Source organism: Pseudopipra pipra, chromosome 8 (assembly GCF_036250125.1).
Source record: "Pseudopipra pipra isolate bDixPip1 chromosome 8, bDixPip1.hap1, whole genome shotgun sequence".
NCBI lineage: Eukaryota > Metazoa > Chordata > Aves > Passeriformes > Pipridae > Pseudopipra > Pseudopipra pipra.
In genome coordinates, this window is record NC_087556.1 from 10,425,996 (window position 1) to 10,446,415 (window position 20,420).

The 20,420-nt window shown below is 37.3% G+C and overlaps 1 protein-coding gene across 4 annotated transcripts in view; it reads right to left on the reverse strand.

Moving 5' to 3' along the window:
• Positions 1-20,420, reverse strand: part of NRG3 (neuregulin 3) — a 376,165-nt gene that overhangs the window by 67,423 nt on the left and 288,322 nt on the right. For 3 of the 4 annotated variants that reach the window (XR_010432258.1, XM_064662521.1, XM_064662519.1), the window contains exon 4: positions 8,379-8,405. Coding sequence is in view for 3 of the 4 variants with exons in the window: in XM_064662521.1 (XP_064518591.1) it covers positions 8,379-8,405 (27 nt within the window). In the remaining variant the exon portion in view is untranslated. The remainder of the gene's footprint in view (positions 1-8,378; positions 8,406-20,420) is intronic. The other variant, XM_064662520.1, reaches the window with a different exon arrangement.

Below are 20,420 nucleotides of genomic sequence, written 5' to 3' on the forward strand. Positions count from 1 at the left end.
TAAAAGAATAACCATAGAGAAATACTATATTACAATAGAGTTTACTTGCTAATGCAGGCATGGAGTAGTACATAATTAATTTATCATAAAAATAAAAAAAAAGATTACATCAATTCATATGAGAATTACTGGATGACTGATGAAATAAAAGTAACTGTAGTGAGTAAATTATACAAACATGGTCCAAATGGTGTCTGAAAATTCTGAATTCATACTACATGAAAATACCTCATGGTGATTTATTTAACCGTTCAAAGAAGAAAAGTCAGCAGTGGTTAACAAAAAAGTTATCTTTTTTGATGTCATCTGCATGCAACAGTTTGGGATTCTGTGATTATCATAACTGTTGTTAAGAATTGAGCATACAAAAACAATACCTCCACGCTCATACACAGTACTTGTTTCCCCCCACTTCTTTTCTGCTGCTCACACTCGTTTCCCAGAAAACTGTTGGGCTCTTGTGTTTGGCAACTGGATAAACAGCGTTTTTCAGCAGAGACACGTACGAAACGAGGATAAATTGATGCAGGAAATGGGATCATGAGACAATTTTCAATTACTATAAAAATAACTTTATTAAAAACAATCAGCCAGAGTAGGAATATCTCTGCACTTCTCCACGTGCCAATATCCTACCGCTCCTGCAAAAGAAAAGAAAAGGAAGCGCATGAAAAAATAACTCAGTGCTCTACACAGAGCATTGCCAATTTTTCCACACTGCTTACCCTTCTCCTCTGCTTCCAGCAATTACTGGCAGGGCACCATCTCTACCCGTTCTAGGCATAGAGGACACAGAAAGATTTAGTTCACTGTCAGAAACATTGATTTTTCTATACAATTGTAATATACATCACAAGCACACTGTTGTCATGGAGCATTTATTGAGATACTTACCTTCTGCTTTCCAAATCCTTGCATCATTTACTGAATGGGACTTGACATCTACACAGCACCTTCAAGTAGGAAAAGGACAAAGTAACACTGATTCACTCTGGCTGCATAAATGTGGCGCAGATTGGGCATTTGGAGCCTCTCCTCCTGTAGCAATATAACTTCAACACACAGTGAACAACCTCCTACTAATAAAAAAACCCCACCCCAGCAGCCTAACAATGGATGCCAAGTTCTCATGGACATGTCCCAGTTGTACTTACTGCTTTGAAGCCTCCTCCAAGGTCCTCTCTCAACTGGAAATACGAAGTCTCACTGGCAAATCTTCTGGCAGCTGCCTCTACCACCACCTTCGACATGTGGATCTCACCTTTGTCCGGCTAGGCTTGTTTCAGCAACATACAAGTTACTGTCTACAGATTTTTGCATCTGGTTGAACTGCAACTGAGCCCAAAGAAGGCCAAATACACTGCAAGTCATCTAATTACATTAGCATACCCTTGTGGTGTCGGTTTTAACAATTCCTCAAGCTCAGTGAAACATTTACCTAAATACCGTGTTCAAAATGCAGGTTATGAACTGACTGGGTATAAGGTCACATTTAAATACACAGCTGTCTGTTCAGTGTTGAAGCCATCCAATTACCCGTATTTCATGATAAAAAGTGTTTACCTCTGAGATACACCAGCCCTGCAGGAGCCTAGGGCACAAGCCTAATCTCAAACCAGAATGCACCATGATATGTGTACACAGAGATATAATACAGCAAAGCCCCTCTGTATGCAGATGAGATGCTGTGTCCTCGGTTGAAACCCAGCCTTGAAGCACACATCCTTTCCCCCTGAGGTGCCAAGACAGCATGAATGTTCTGGAAGCTGGCATCATCGTGCAGATGAGGCTTGTACCTGGCACTAGGAGGTACACAGAAACTTACCAGGAGGCTTATACACAGCATCTATTTTTGAGGCTTCACAAATTCTTTTCTAATCCACAGATAACACTTTGACCTTACCAGTACCCCACAATCAGCACACAACGAAACTCAGCACACATTCACCTTGGAAGAGACAGACTAATGGTTATATGTAGCATTATGGATGATGCATACTCACTTCTATGAACTGATACCCCAGTGCAACCAGTGCCTCCTCCCAACCTGGCCCCCATGAAAACAGAGAAACCCAACTCTGGTTTTCTAAACTTGTCAGTATACTGTGTTATCAATTTTTTTTTATTTTTTTTTTTAAATATTTCTGTAAGTTCCATCACAAATGATCAGAAAGTTCAGTTAGAGAGAGCAGCAGAAATCAAACACTGAGGAAAGTCACCAAAGTTACATATATTAACAATATTTTATCCACCCACTTCACAGAGTTACTATTTTGATAAAGCATTACAGTCAATTAACCATACATAAGTTAACCACATGGTGAATCATAGTCTTGCCTTTTTAAAAAAACACAAGTTAATTCAACCCAGTTGATTGCCAGTACAGAAAATGAAGATAAATTGGAAAAACAATATACCAAGAAAAGTAAAGACAGTAGCTCTGCACCAAGATGGCAGCTAGGTCACAAAACACTTAGGTAAAAATCTCTCCCTCTCAACTAAACCATATGCCCCAAACTGAGCCAAGATGTGAGGCAGCCTGCAACTTATTCACCAAATGCACACTGACTTTCATTTAAGAGGCATGTTTTCCTAAACAGGTACAACCACTGGCAGAGCTTTCTGCAGCCCCTGAGGAACCTCTGCTTCCTCCGTTACTCTTAGAACACACAGACATCAGCTGTTCCTACAAAACCTCTCTTCTGGTGCTCTTGTCTCTTTTCTCCAGAGATGACAAATGACTCGTCTTCCCAGCTAAAAGAATCCAGTGGAAAGTGCTGAGGATCTCAAGCCATTTCATGCCTCAGGATACTATTGTTATTTTGCAGCATACTTAAAAAGGACAGGTATTTCACAAAGCAAACAGAAAGACAAAGTCCCAAGAGCAAACCCTCCTTTACTGAATTTTGAAAAGGTCCCAAGAGCAAAGCCTTTACTGAATTTGAAAAGATAAAATCAGAAGAAGGTAATGAAAATTTGGGGCAGGATGAAGAACAAAGGGATTCAAGGAGCGATGACGACAGTAGTAAACATTTCAAGTATCAATGCCTATCAAAATAGCCCTTCTTAGTTCTTCACGAATTTACTGAAGGAGTGCAGATGAAATATTTTAAATGATTATGATTGATTTTAAATTATTTATGATCAATAACAATATAATTATTAGACAGATATGCTTTCATAATTCTGGGGGATGACTGTGATCTAGTAATAGACTTTGTGCAAACAAGAGCATAAAAATATTCAGTGTGCCATATACTAGAACAAGATCAGCCTGCTTTATATTTTTAAAAAGGAATACAGGGAAAACTGAACTTTATTTTTTAAACATATAGCCTTTAGAACAAATACATTCTTTGCTCACGTAATTGAATGCTCACCCTCCCTTCCAGTGAGGACTGGACCATTACAGGTTTTCATAACAGATAAGAGCTGCTAAATGGTAACTAAGACAAGGACCATCCATGCACACCCTGGTTATTTATTTTCATTATCTGGTTGCTGCTACAAGACATTGATTTTCAGAGGAGAGCTCACCAGCTCAACATTTTTTGAGGTATGCAGGAACTAATGAACTTTACCACTTTATTTTATTTTATTTTATTTCTCGCAAACAGGAAAAATACAAGGTTATTGCAATCCTGCTTATCCTGCCCATCAGCAAAACCAACTTTTGCAGTTTAAAAAGAAATCAAAATGCATCTGTCACAGTGCATGACACAAGGTCACAGAATCCACTTGGTTAACTGGATCATGTGTTCCCAGAGTCTTAGGTACACATTATCACAATGAGGAAGGAGTGAGAATCAGCACAGTGAAAATACAGCATGCACCATCCTCTCCAGTAGTAACAGCTGGTCAGAGTACAGAAAACTGAATACATTTCACTTTGTAGTCCTTGCAAGGAGATATATAAATTTTAGTAGGATCCCATTCTTGAGTTACTTCATTGCTCTGCTCGATTAAATGCTATTTAATGATTCAGCACTTACAAGGTATTATGTATCATTCATACTCCATTGATTTCAGTGAAGATTCTTCTGATTTTTTGAGAAAAGATAAGTAGTTCTAAGGAAAAATATTAATTTTCTGTATAAGGTCTAAGTATAAAGAAGTTAAAAGTAGTGACTAACTATAGCAACCACTATGTAATTTTTGTAATTCCCACGTGGGGAGATTCAGGTTATCGCATCAAAATTGTTTACCATTGTTAGTGGTTTAAATGCCAAGCAGCCCAAGGATGAAAACTACTTCATGTTATGATTGTATTTCCATCAAAACTGCAGCAACCTGGCAGCATTTTACTTTCAACTGTATCCATCATAAATTAGTGCCACAGAATAAAAGATAAAGATTCTGGATATCAGATTAGATGGTGTGGAGGAATTGCTGAAACAGTCATACTTGTTCATGTGTTGTAGCAGGTTATTCCAATACTCATTCACCGTCATATTTCATCCTTTAACATGCCTTAACTCTACTCATTCGCCAGTGTAAGAAATTAGTTTAGACAGCTCCTTGTCCCAGGTACTGACTTGCAGCTCAGAACACTCATTTCCAAAGATGACTCTCAGGTTCAAAGGTTGCTCTCAGGCAATGATTTTACTCTGCAGCTGGGACAACATGCATGAGGTCAATTGGCACAACTCAGCTTTCAGCTGCTACCTGTTGCACCTAAGTGACCACGTTTGCTATCAGAGATATTTGGCTTCAAAAATTTTTCCATCAGAAAAGTAAACCATTAGCCCTGAAGTGCAGTTAAATCACCCAGGTCAAAAAATGATAGTAAGCTGTACATACTTGTATCCCCATGCTAACAATGCATCATTTAGTTTTTTCATTGAATAAAAGCTGTTTCTTTCAAGATATACAATCTCTCTTGCTCACATAAACATTACCAAGAGCCACCCTGCTTTCCATTGATGTGAAATTGTTGATACAATTAGTAGCTTTCCAGTTTGTAGGAACATTGAGGCAACTTTTATCTAGTTCTGTGTTGGAAATTTAAATAAACCCCCCCGCATCACCATTGTTGAGACACCAGGGACCATGCAGACACGTGCACCAACACAGACCAGATGCACTGCCCTCCTGTGTGAGCTGTGCAATGTTCTCCCACTCGTCACTGTGCTCCCTTACGAGGAACCAGGGAGCACAGGCAAGGAGACAGTGAGGTCTTCACTCTCTTGAGAGGAAGAAATAGTTTCTGTGTTACTGAAAGAAACTCCCCAGAGACCGAGGAACCTAAATGCAGAAAGCCTGACAAAATTTACTGTAACCAAGAATCTAAAGCACAGACAGATTAAAAGACCTCGCACCATGTCTCTTCAGCAGATCACATCAGAGATGGAAATGGAATTGATAAGTATCAGACACAAGACTTTTTTTTATTTTTTTCTTTGAGATACTAGAAAGCATAAATCATTTCCTTATCACCAGAAATTTCATAAAACTTGACCACTCTGATCACAATACTTAAATCCACATTTTTAAGGATACAGTGTCCCTTGAACACGTACTTGGCTTTCATTGAATTCAAGAGGAGCTGTACATGAATACATCAGAACTGTACATTAATTGCTACATTTGCAACAATTTAAAACAGATATGCCACGTTAATATGCCTGCCTTCATCTCTGCTATTCATACAAAGAAGCAGATAGTGCAAACCAACATCAGCAGCATTATTAAAGCGTCAGGTGTTCAAATTTTGTAATGTACAATATTGAATATTGTATGGAACATAAACCTGAGAATACCCAGGTGGAGAAGGAGGTGTGAGACCATGAGAGAAGTTAACACAAAAGTCAGTGTGGTACATAAACTGAACACATAACTCTTGTTATCAAAATACTGTGTGTGAGGACTAAGGATCTAGTAGGAAGCAGATTTCAACAGGTAATGAAAAAGCAATGCATACAGCCTCTACTGAGCTCTGGAATGGGCTGCCACGGGAGCTTGTGGGGGAAGATAGGTTCATAAAAGCATACACAAATTCATGGAGAACAGATCCCTAACAGGACAGTAAAAGTACTGGGTAGGTATGTATACTTCAATGATCCTTTATCGTCTAGCAAAAAAAAGCGGAATGACTACCCTTCTCTGCTTTCCTTGGCAAATGTACACTAAACTAGATGTGTAGTTAGTGTACATTTCATCTGTCCCCTGGGGCACCCCTACAGACAGATGTTCCTACCTATGTAAGACTTCAGCTTTGCCTATTGTGGTAGAAGTTCAACTTTCCCTGGCAATCCAGGTTTACACGATTTTCAAGTAAAATTTCTGGAAGATGATGATGGAAATGGAATTCCTAAGGGAACTGAGTCCACAAATACAATGAAAACATTAGAAAAAGGGTTCCCTGAATCATGTACAAACAAAGCTAAACTCTGCAGCATCTACACATTGTTATTTTTTGTAAATGGAAAACACTCTTTGCACTAATTGCTATTATTTTCTACAGTACAGAAGTAAACTCATCAAAGAGGCTTTGCATGAGTGCCCCTAATTTGATGAGTATATTGGCACCAGTACTATGATATAGAGGATGGGGATTTGTACTTTGCATACGTGTACAGTAATGATTCCATACATGCTCACACTTCCTAAAGTAAATCTTCATATAGAGGAGGATTTAGGAAGCACAAGCATTTATTTCACTTTTGAATACGATTCCGCAGCTTTATTTTTCTAGCCCACAGAAAACAACTTGAAGCTTCATTTTAGGCTGCTTTCATCATCTTTTCAGGCTTGAGACAAAAGATTCCATTAACTTCTATACCATCAGGATCTGTTCCAATATTAACTAAGAATATTTGAAAGTTACTCATATGACAGGACTACTCTGAGCCAAGACTTCAGGGACTGGCTTTAGTTCAAGCCTTAAAGAGACATCTTAAGAAAAAAGAAGAAACCAAAAGACTCAAAATAAAGTTAAAATAATTCAGCTTTGCCTCCTGGGTAACACTTTTTTGCTTCTTATGGAAAGGTTCACTGTAAGAATCCTATATATCTATATTCCTTATCCAGTTTCTTTTATGTATATGCTTGTCCTTCAGCTTGTATGCCTCAAGACTGCTGCTCACAATTTAAGTTAGCAGGAAAGCTGGGATATATGCAGAGCCTTTAAAGTAACCATTTCCCAGTTGTGCTTGTCCACTAAGTCTGTGAAAACACCTGCATCAATTCCACTGGCACTTTTCAAGCTTCATATAAAATGAAGTGAAAAATAAAACTTCTGGAGATCACAAAACCAGTTCTCTAGAGAAAACAGTGCTCTAGGTATGACACAAGTCCAAAAGCAGAAGAAAAAAATCCCTCAACCTGCTGGCTATCCTCTAGTTAATGCAGCCAGCCACGCAGTTAATACTCATCACCATATTGGTTTCTTGACAATTTATACTTAACTGGTCAGTAAAATCCCCATATTGCCACTTAAAATGGATAGGCTATCAGACTCTTGTTTTTAAAACCTAAAAGAAATTCAGTAAAACTTAATATAGCGAAACAATAAAATAAAAGTATATTTTAAATTACTTAAATAGGAATTTGCAAGCTTTTTATTATAGTGTTTTCAGTCATATTTAATGGTTTATCCAAGCTGTTTTTATACATAGGATGCAACAGACCAGTAACTGTTAAGGATGAATCTCAGCTTCCTCAAGGAAGTTACCTGTGCTCTCTGAAGATCACCAGCTGAGAGATGAAGTGCTGACCTGTTAAGCCTATCATTTCATTAGGCTACGAATACATCAAAGAGCAGCAACTCAGCCAACAGAACTTAATATTTTCCTTTCCAAAATTGTAAGAAGCAATTATTCACTCCTGCTTTAGCTTTTTCCTGACCAAGTTAACTTATTTCACTGAATTATGGATCTTTGTCCCTTTTCTTTGACTTGAGATGAAAATGCTTCTTCTTATTATAAGATTGATTCATTATTGAGATGAAATGTTTCTTACTAAACCTAGTTAAATTTAATATTGTAATCAACACCAAATTCTTTAAAAATAATAAGAAATTCTAATTTAAAATTTGCTTTTCTTTACATGAAAATAGGCATTAACTCTACCCTGAAATCTTATATGCAATATTATTCCTCATTTGTCATGATATGGCCACATAATGTTTATGTTATGTTTCATTAAATACCAATGAAATACTAAAACATTATTATGAAGTTTTTAATCTCTATAGCAGTGGACAAGAGAAAAATTAAACCTTCATATTATTTCAAATGTAATGGGTAAAAATAACAGGAGCCCAATCCAAAACCCACTGATGGAGGTCATGGGAGTCCTCCCATTAACTTCCATGTTCTTTGGTTCTTCAGGTACCAAGACAAATATGAGAAGCGAAAGGAAGAGAAATTAAAACTTACCCATGAATTCAATTCCTAAATGGTCTGCTGTACCCACGAAAGCATGTAAAAGAAAAAAGAGAAAAGAGACAGAAATGTTAGAAACAGACTAAAATGCAAATATAACCTTTATCATCAGCGGTATCATTCAGTATTTCTGTGGCAGTGCTGCAAGACTCAATGTGGGGTCAGGGGCCCGCTGGCTGGGTACTGGTCCAAATGAAAGGCACAGCCCTGCCCTTTGAAGGGCAATCCTAAGGCAAGAATTCAGGGCACTCAACTGTCACAAGAAGGGAAGTGTATTTGGGGAAGGAGAGGAACGCCTTTACTTTATATTCAACTAAGTGCCTCAAGCCAGTCACCTAAAGGGATTTCATTTTCTCATCCTCCTGAAACTCCTCTCTCAACATGCTAACTACTGCCGTTAGTTAGACAAGGTTCTTGCTTTCATTTTCTCTGACAGAGATCAAAACCTAAAGAGATGAATGGAAGGCTTTTACTGAGTTTTGTAGCTCTCATCATAGCACAGCGGCCACACTTGCACCCAACGTGACTGCAGATCTGCTAACTGCTGTACAACAGAAAAGCTGACTTCAGGAAAGAGCAGCCAGGTTCCCTACTTAGCCATCGGACAGGTATGATGCAATAATTTCAAGACATCTAGAACCGAAGCAAAAGTGTTAAGGCTTTTAGAATACTGACTGAATTACCACATGGACCTTTAAATATCTCAGGACCCTTTTTTCACATGAGGAATTAGGATATATGTCTTTAATGGACAGATGTTTTAGAGTAAAGGTGATTTAAATTTACATAAAACAGTCACTCAATTTTAAGTCATTGGGAAGTATGTATAAGTCGATATGCAATTAAATAATAACAAACTCTCCATCCTGCAGGGGCAGGACTGCAGAAAAGGTGTTAACTGACTTCTCAGAACTGAGTGTAAAAGGAGGAGTAGCTTCAAGTCCAGACTGTGGAAGGTCAGAAACTCAGAAAGGCAGCAAAATGCAGTTCTCTCCCACACTAGACTTGAAATATTTTGCTTTTCCTGGAAAGGTAACAATTGCTTTATAAAGAACAAAGAAGGTTTGTTTTGCTTTGTTTTGTTTGGGGTTTTTCCCCCTGATGAAAATGCAGTATTTCTCTTCAAAATATAATAAAAGATAAATATTTTAACTATTTTTTTCCTTAAAACAGCACAGATTAATATATGATTTTGCCAAAGTTTCCAAGCGCAATGTGTGTGGAGAGGAAAGCAGTAGGAAAAGAGCAGAGTGGGTACAAGAAAGACTGATATGTTGGCTCGTGCTTGGAGCTGAGAGGTACTATTGGGAGATTTGTGAAACATTTGGTCCCATTAACTAATGTACTGCAACTTTCAAAAGTCCACTTAAGAACTAAGAACTACACAGCAAATAAAAGGATTTTCTAAAATAAACAAACAGTTAAACATTTTACTTTATTGCCAACTCTGGTACCTGTGATGAGACTGTGGAATATTTGTGTTTCTGTTCAAAATGCTGGAAGTGTTCACCTTTTACAACATTTCAATCCTTCAAGGAGAAGGCATCAAGCATCAGCTCAGTTCATTTAGCATACAAACCTATATAACAGTTGCTAAACCCCATATTTATTTTCATGCAGAAGACACAATAGGCATCTCAAAAGAAAACAACATAAGAAGATGCTATATAGCATAAATACCTCATTAGCATGGTGATAGGGAAGGCATATTATGCAAATTTGGTGACACCCACACAAATCTTTCCATTTGTTATTAAATATGGAATTAAAAATCACAGATATATGTATCCCACATTGCAATCTTCTAATCTGTGTTCTTGCATTCATGTGCAAATGTCATGTACAAACATCTCTAGTATGTATGACACAGAAATGTAATTTTTACAAGAACATGAGATCAGATATATCAAAAGCGCATTAAACATACTGTATTCACAGAGATTTGTAGCTTGTTTTTTTCCCCTCTAATTTTCTGTACCTGTGAAATCTGCAAATATTGTCTACATGCAATTCACATCTTTGCATCCTTCTGTAAATTAGATCAAAATGCAGTTGAAAACTGCTTACCTTCAAAAATGATAACAGAGATCAAAGCACCATAATCTGGTCTCCAAGGAACTAAGGATATTGACACATGAAGCAAGATCATGCAATATCATCTTTTTAAGTCTATTCAGAACAGGTGAAAAAACAATCCTCCTTTCCTAACTGGGCTATACATGTTCTCTACATGTTTTCCATTTGCAGCCTGCAATCTCTGCTTTGAGTTCACCAACATGGTTAAAACCACTTCCTCAAAGAGTGTGTACAAAATATTCCTTTAAAAAGATGAAAAAAAGCGTTTCAGTTCACAGTTGAGTGGCTCATACATAACTGAGTGTTAAGAGTATATGCAGCCTTCCTGGGAAATGTGCTCAACTGAAGAGGGTGGGAACATGTCAGGTTATTTATTTTAAATATCTCATGTGCTTGGAAAACAACTTCAGCAACCAGCATAATATATACTGCTGGCAAAGCTGATTTACCCAGATTACGATGAAAGGATGTCCAATGGGATAAATCTTTACAACAAAATATCCAGGCTGCCAATCATTAAGCATAGTTCAACAAGCTCTGTGAGCAGCTATTTGGGAATAGAAAACAATGAAATTGTAACTCTTGCAGATGCAGCACAGGCTGGCACTGGTTATGACCATCATCGGGCCGCCCCTTGGTGAGCAGGACTCAGCCCAGAGATCACTCTCACTTGCACCTCTGCGGTGCAAATAAATGATACTGCAAGCTCCAGTTTTGCAGATGGGTTTCCCCCTCTTAACAACAGCAAGAAACTCTGTCAGCAGGTCCATGTGAGACACAGGCATGGCACCTGGAATTACACAGCAAGGGCAATGGGGGGAAGTGAGCTGTGGTGGTGACCTGAGGCTGAACCAAACACTAAAATGTGAAGTATCGACCCTGGCATGCCATTGTGTGACAAAGAACTGTTATACTGCTACACAGCCATAATACACAAATGACAAATTGCCTGTAGAGCACTTCCCTGGACACAGCAAGTGGAATGCTAAGTAATTCACCATCAAGAAATGCCAGTTTCTTTAAGGACTCAGTTAAAATAAATGTATATGAGAGCTATTAATGTGCTGAAGCGTGGGCGCTGCTCTACAAGATGGGGTCATTAACCAAATAATGCAACAGTATTTTATTTTTGTTATTGTGATTTTTTCTTTCTGTTTGGTATTGTTATGTTCTTAGAAACTAATATATTTTTCAGATAGGAAGATCACTCACTTTTATATTTTATTTTATGAATATTTCTGTATTTTCTTGTTGATGTGGGACAAATACTGTGCCTTATAGTCCTTGCATTATGCAAATTTGTTGCTAGTATTAAAGCTCTTTCAATTTATACTTTATAAATACATAAACACCTGGGAATACTCGATAACAAGGATGAGAAGATTAATTTGCAGTCACTAATTGATTAATTTATTAGTGCTTCACAAAAAAAAACATACAGCCTTGTGTATGGATTGTGGTTTTGCTGGAGCTTTTTTCTTAGTCATATTAACACTATCAATAGAAATATAAACTCAACATGTAAATCTAACTGATTTATAGATGAAAAATCTTGGGCATGAAAGTCCTCATTGTAAACCACTGCAGACATTTTAATCTGTTCTAAGGATAAGTTGACTTTGGCATCAAAACAGCTTTAGGAAATCAGTGCAACAGCAAAGTATTTTCCTCTGCAAATGAAATTTATCGCTTCCAATAAACTCGGAAGATTTGTTAAATTGTCCTTGGTAGATTATTGTCTTGAACACAAAATGCAACATGGTAATATGCTGCAAGCTACCCTGGGACAGCTCAAGTACTCTGAACAGATTATCTGTCTGGAAGGAACAGGACAGAGTTTAACTCCTAAGTATTAGACCAATAAAACTTCGCCAGAAATAAAGAAAAAACCTTCAGTTCCAAAGACAGCTAGATTGGGATACTACCTAAAGATACCAACTGCTGCTCTCTTATTCATTATGTTTTATTGTTTGACAGTAGGCACTTGTCAGCCTATTTGTATGTTTAATGAAGTTAAAACCACAAATGGTTACAAAATATATATATATATGAAAATATAGATTTTTTTGAATCCTCAAGTCTGTTATTTTTTGGTGCTTCACTTTGCATGTGATCACATGGAGTAATGGGACAAGGGATTTCTCTGTTTAGTAGGAATTGCTCCCATTTTCTCTCTACATTGTAAAAGTGACTACTAATGTTCTCAGAGGTTGGTTTATTTTTTAGCATCAAAAAGAAAAAGCAACAGCGTGTATTAATGTATTTTAAAAACCTCAGTTATTAAAGAACACAAAATTTGATTTTTTGCTGTTTGTTTTAGAGAAATTCTAGTAATCTGTTTCTGTCATTAATTTACACAAAAGTAGTCTTCAAAACATTTGGAGGTTGGAAAACTGATTGCAGCTGTTCAGGAGGATAAGAAACATAAAATCAAGATAGTTCAACTACTGATTTTTCAAAGTATCTTCTCTGAAAGACATAACAGAAAATTCCCTCTGTCAGACCTTTAAAATTGGACCAAACTAAATCCTGAGAATGACCTCGAATCAGCTAGTACCCAGAGCCTCCTTTTACCCCCTCTGACAAAAAGGACTACTAAAATTTTTCCAGATAAAAATCTTCCTGCAATAGGTAATATGGTTCACTACACCTTAACTGGTATAATAGTAAGCATACAGAATATATTGTTAATTTGCCCCACATATGGCAAAACACAATAATGAAAATCATACATACAAGATACTTGGTCTGGCTTTGACAAAATTATAAATCACAGTTAAAGAAATGATAACAAGGAAAGAAAGATTACTGTAAATCTATGAAATACTTTACAGCCTGCTATATTCTCAGTGTAAACAATGAGAAAAGATTTACATTCTGTAAATAACAGTATAGATACAATTAATTTTATTTTAAACCAAATTAAAGTCCTCAATCTGCAAGAACAAATATTGAAGACAATGTGTAAAGGTTAATTGTTTTATTCGTTTCTTTCTAAAGGGAAAAAAAATGCACAGGGGGAAAAAAACTAGACTTGCTGTGAGTATTTGTATGGCTCTGAAGGGACTATAATACAGCCTCAGGACAGAATTCTGCCCCTCCCCCATCAATTCCATAACAAAGGAAAATTTGAAAAACATCCAGCAAAGCCTCTGGTTATATAAATTATACACAGTGCTGAATAATGGAACAAACTGTTGATTTTCTTTCCCTTTGAGTGATTAAAGCCTGTGGATGTGGTTTTCATCACAGAAGTGGAAAGACTGTTTATAACTTCTGCAAATAAATAACAGCAACGCTCCCATCTTCAGGTTCAAGGAAAGTTGGAAATTTCCACTATTTACCTCACCTGCAGCATGCAGACTCAGAGGATTAAACCTGCCTCTTTTCTATCACTTTTAAGACCTTAAACTATCATCTCTGCAGCTAACAGACTAAGTTACTTCTCTTTGAGGCATTATGTTGGATATTAATGAAAAGAGCTTAGCCTCATGAAACAATCTCTACTGATATTCACAATATTGTAAATCAGTACAGGTTTTTACTACTATAGCTATAAATTCAGCACAAATATGTCTAATTTCAAATAAACGAAGAGTTTATTTAAATTACCCTATTAAGCTCACTGAACACCTGAAGAATGTGTTTAAGAATTGTATTAGATCCAAGCCAAAACGTTTAGGAACAGGTGTCAGACAAATGCAACGTTTTATTTTTCTCTGAATAACCCATTGTTTTCAGCAATGAGATGAGAGAGCAGGTAAATGTTAGCTGCTGCTATACACAGATATATTTTTGCTTATATACTTAGCATTCATAAATCAACAGAAGTGTTCAACAGGTATAAAGATTTCAATTCATCCCAGAATATCAGCATGTAAACAGTGTGTCCACACAGAACACTTTGTCTCCAGTCAGACAACTTGAAGATACTTTCCTTTTTTATTTCCCAAAAATGTAATGCTGTTTCTATGAATATTAGTAACTACATCAAATGTAAATGAAGCTGCTCCACAGACCTCATAGCTCATGGTGACAAGGTTATTTATGAAGTGTTCTCTAAATATATGTTGAAAATGATAAACCAATGTGATCACTCTGAGATCAACCTCCCCTGGCACAAGGAGACTGCAGTAAACATTGCACATTATAGCCTGGTTACTTGATTGCTGATATTAGCATAAACTATTACAACCAATGATTCTGATAGATATTCCTAGAAAAAAAAATTCAAGATTTCTCTGATATTATGCATTTTTCACAGATCAGCAAACCCCTGTATTAGCATTGTAATTGCAAAACCTGTCATTTTGCTTTTATGTTCCTGTTCCTTACTGAAGCCTACCATCTCCTGTAAAGTTTCTTCCTCCCCTCACCCTGCCCCACCTTTCTTGGCTCCATACATCACACTTATTTTATATTGCCATCCAAAAGTCCAACCTCACGTACCAGGTTTTCTGATAGTGCTGAGCACTACACAGAGACAAAACACCAATGCAGCTACATGACCTACTTCTACGATTTTGAATTCTTTCCCCTGGCAGATATAAGTGACTAAGTTTATCCCACAGTCTCAGTTGCATAGTGGGTGAATTCAGCACTGCCACAATGAGGAACCATTGGGAGAACTAGGCAATGGAGAAACATATTCTTCTATCCATTTGTGTCACCAATACAATGCTTCCTGCAGAGCCAAGACTTGCTCTGCATAAAATCCTGGTCCAACCTCTCAAGCCTAATCCAGGCTTGCACACTGGCATCACGCTGCCTCTGCAGATGGACCTGCCTTTATCTGCAGGAATGCTGGAGATGGGGTTGAATGCATTTATTTGCACTGAGCTTAGATGTTTTAAGTCATTAAGCACTTCCACTGAATTTCAGTAGCAATTGGCATGGTTAGTCACGCAGTGTCCTCTGAAAATGCCAACCTCTACACTGGCAAAACTGGTCCTTTCTCAACGATGTTGTGAAAAGGTCTCGTACAGCTAAACAGGAGACAGGAGGGGAATCATATTTATTGCCAAACCCCAAAAGCATATTCATTATTTCCAAAACATATGGTCTGGAAAGGTTTTGGAACCATGTGTTATGAATTAGATTATTTATCTTGTCATAGGCATGAAAGATTTCACTTGATTGAGGTGGTCTGTGGGTGAAGAATCTTATTCTGGTTAAATGAATGATGCAAAGTGTCCATTAAGATGGAATAAGTCTATGAGTTTCTTAGAAATTACTACAGGGATTTTTTTCACTATTATTTCCAAATGGATGTTTGATAATATGGGTCTGTAAAATACAACCAGCCTCACAGAAACATTAAATGAATTGCTAATAGCTCCCTCATCTTATGAACATATGACATTTAATAAACATTTTTCATGCAAAATGTTACTTTATTTCTTCCACAGATCATTAAGCTGTCCTTCACTTGCCTGCTACAGGAAAATATTTCAGATGCAATCCTGTTTACTGCTCTCTAAAGGCACAGAAAATTTTGTAGGTTTTTGTCAATTTCTTAAAACCTAATTACTTTCTTCAACTTCAGGACAAGGAATGTACATCAATTTGTGAAAAAATACAGCTTTATTCCCTAAAGTTCCAAGTAATTTAGTTCTACTGCAGTCAAAAAACAAAGAGGCAGCAGCAGAGTACACGTAAATTTTACACAAAAATTTTACAATATTAACCAAAGCTTTTAATAGCTGTGAACTATCCACCTCCAATGACAAGAAAGTTGCCACATTTATTTATATACATACTTGCCTAGATAATTGGTCTGAGTTTTGCACAAAAGGATTTGAGGGACTCAAAGATGTGGGACTCTCAGACCTTTTTAGAAAGAGGCTGTTTTTTATCTGTGCTGATTTGGGAAACTACATTTCTTTAGGAATCCGATTTTGACAATAACAACTATATTTGCTGCACAAAGAAGACACTTTCTCATGCTGCTTCATTTTAAATAATATAAGCTGTAGAAAGAGAATTACTCGAACTTACTGCAACTACTCTGTGAATGTTTCCTGCACACTGTGTAAGTGGCTGCCTTACACAGCAGCATTACTGGGCCTCATTCCAGCAGTCCTGTGTTACAGGCTCAGAAGACAATAAAACAGCATAAAGTTTTAATCAAAATTTTATCAAGGTTTGTGGAATTTGCTGCCTTATGGGCTCTCTGGTCTTCTGTGTAATAGGTACTCCTACTAGGAGTCTCTCAATCCATCTTCCTGAACCACCACAAGTTTTACCCTAAGGCCTCTGATGTTCTTCCAAATTTTATTGAGAGTCCCTTCTCTAGGAAACCAGGCATGGAAGCCCCTTTATGCCTCAGATTCAGCTGTGGGCAAGCAATCCATGTGTTTGCAATGCTTAAAAGGGTTTTATTTAAAAGAGGGTGTTCTCAGCTACGTAGATCTGCCCTATTCAGTGAGGAGAAAGAGCAGCATCTCTTCTTCTTGTTATTCCTTTAAGGTTCAGAGGCCCACACACCTGAAAGCTTTAAAGACTATTGCAGTGAACTTTATGAGAAAACACAGCATTTGTCCAACATCTCTTACGATTCAACAGAGGAAATACCAAATGCCAGTTCACAAAAATAACCCCATTACTGTGCAATTCTCCCATGCCTGTAAGATGTATAGCAAGGGAATGACTTCAAATCTAGGCACATCTCTCCTTTTTTTTCCAATGTAACTCCCCTTAATAACTTTACAACTGAACTATAGTGTTATAGTTTCTTTAAAAGAGCTGCTGTTGCATGTTTGTTTGCAAACCATGCACATACATAGCACTGTTTGCACTGCTTTTAAGTAGTGTGTGGTATTAAACATTACAGGGACAAGTTCAGGTATAAGTGCTAGAAAAACTAACCTTTTGTTTCTTTTCGTTACCTGAGAAATTTCTATCAAAACATTTTGTGATTCCACAAAAAGCTGGTGAATATACACAGACACTTGAGGTGAATATTTTCTTATATAGTGTTTTCAGATTCAAAAAAAGGCTCCTTGAAGGACAGAACACTTCAGTACTCCAATTTGAGTGCTCTCTCCAGTCATCTACCAGATGCCTTTGCCAAACTCTGTCCTTTGAAGTTGGTGCACTGTATTTCTTAATGGAAATATAGTAGCAATTGTCAACCTATTTATGATATCAAACCTCAAACAGCAGATGGGAGCAGAAGAGCTCTGTTTTTCTCTAAGTTAAAATCCTTTCCTGACATCTGAGAATGATTTGTTCAGGCTAATCAATACTAAGGCAAGTCTGATGGAGAAGCACAGTGACTTGGACAACAGTTCTGCAGTGTTGGGTACAGAATTGAGGAATATTATCAAGGCACCAAGGAAATGTCTCTCTTACCTGGAGCTGTAACAGTTCAAATGGTGTCACTTCTATTTGACCGTGGGTGTTGGCACACATGTCCTGACAACATCAGACCAACTTGTGTTTATGAACCCACAGATAGTATAACAAATAATTCCTCAGACTATGAAGTCAGATATACAACATGCAAATGCAATCATGGCTTTTTTCCATGCCTATGCTGCCTTATTTATGGAAAGTTTATGGAAATGGATTCTGCTTAGAAACCATTAGCTAACAACGTAAACAAACAAGTAGCAGCAAAAATGAACGGCAAGAAATGACCATCAGATCTTCCTCAAAGAGTCTGAGCATCTTGTGTTATTTTAGATACAAGCCATGAATTCATGACTTCTGATACGTAGGTAACAATAGGAAAATGACTTAACTGCTTTTGTGTGTGAAAACTGTAAGTGTTCAAATTCTTTACTACTATAAATACATTAGAACATTAACTGCTATAAATACCCATAACAAAGGTGGTCTAAAAACGATAATGTTTGAGATGAATAATATGACTCATCCATGAGATTTGAAGCAGGCAGGGCTATGATAAAAAGAATCATTAGCAGCCATTGCCAGCAATAAAAAATAGCAATATTAGAACAAAACTGTATGATGTGCACACAAAACTGTATGATGTGCACCAGAATCACCGACAGCGAGAGCAACAAAATTAAAGCTGCTGTTTGCCCTCATTTGTATATGGTGATACACTGCAATTAATTGTTATGAATATAATGTGAGAACAGTGCCAAAGGGCCCCATACATAGAAATATTAAACTCACAGAGGGTAATCGCTCTGTCAGAGCCATTCAAATAAATGAATTGCTTGTGCACAGATCAGATGTGAACCAAAGTGACCAGAATGATACCTACATGGTGACACCTGCAGCACTGGCATCTTACATCTGCCCCTCGAGCCAATTCACAATTACAGCAACCCCCCCCTCCCCTGAACAGCATATGACAAAAAGAGGAATAAAAAGGAGAAGAATTTGTTCTATGACCTTCACAAACACAAACCATTATTTAAAAGCTAGGCAAAGGGATTTAAATGAATGTGGAGCTGGTTTGTCAAAAGTCTTCACAGAAAAAGGCAACAGCCAGTAGGCAAGATTGGAAGAGCCACTATGGCCTGTCCCTTATGAGACACCTCAGCGACCCCTGTGCTTTGGATGACCAAAGTGCACTTGCTTTCTTTCTTCCTGTTTCATCTCCTTTACACAAACATTCAGGGGCCTCAAAAGAATTTAACTGTTCCCAATAAATCTCAGAGAACATTGCCCCACATTAAAAATCTTTTTCCTTCCAGGTTTGAGATACAATTTTATCTTACACTGAATTAGATCTTAACAGTATTGAGGAATTCAACGTTTCCCTTATAAGACATTACTACTAGGGAATAAATTATTTTGACAAACAAAAACATGGCAAAAGGAAGGTCTATATTCTTTTCCACTACAACAAACCAGATATGTTGGTAAGTAAACTAGTTCTGTGATGGCCTAGAGAATGGAAATAAAATAAAGTAATATTATAACCTGCTTAGATTTGTGGGGGTTTCATTTGTTTGCTTTGTCTTGTCATTGTTGTTAGAGATTTTGTGTGTGTTTGGTTGCAGTTTTTTGTCTGTTTGTTTGGGGTTTTTTTGTTTGTTTCAAAACCGTAAGACTTTGCTCAGGGCAAAGCTGTGAGCTGAAGTCAAAACTTCTTACTCCCCCAGGGGCTACTCAACTTGTACAAATCATCGAGTTAGAAAGAAGAGCTCTCCTTTTCCACGCTTGGCTCCACCTGGGCACGTTACTTCACACCTTGAGCAACTCTCAAGCTCTGCAAACAGGTGACCCAGCACAGCAGGTCCTGTGCTGCTGGGCAGGTGTGGCTCTGTGAGTACTGACCCAGCACAACTGTGATTCAAGAGCAGGGTAAACACTGGCATATCCACACCTCAGAGGGCAGAGAAACATCTAGGCAGGGTTAAAATATATGTACTTTTCCTGTACTGTCCAAAGCTTTCGTATCTCTAAAACTTAAATACAACCCAAATAGAGAAAACATCTGGGTTTTTTTTTCCTTATTATTGGTGGATTAGAGCCAGGAGTATGGAAATCACCTTTACATGAGAGCTAAATGAACTTTGAACCAAGGTCTATACAAGAGCAAAACGAGTGAACACTACTACAGCTTCAACTTACAAAGACTTTCCACAACATGCTACTCAAACGAAATAAGGTTTCCCCCCTTAAAACGTACTAGTCTGAGAAATTACAAGTGTATATGATCACAAAGCAAGAACTACTGTATCTCACATGTAAATTCCAATCAAATCTCTAAAACACACTACAAGCTATTTCTAGCAGAAATAAAGGATATTGTATGGAAAGGTCTTATCTTTTTAGCAAGTCATAAAACCAAAGATGCACGTGACCTAATAAGAAGAAAATGCTTTCAAATTACAAGATCAATACATAATACATCAGCATTTCAGAAGGACAGCATACAGTCCTGCTACCTGTGCACATTTTCATTTTATTTTTGATAAATGAATTCCTTCATTTACAAATACAGGTACGTTGGCCACGGCAAGGTGGGGAAAGCTC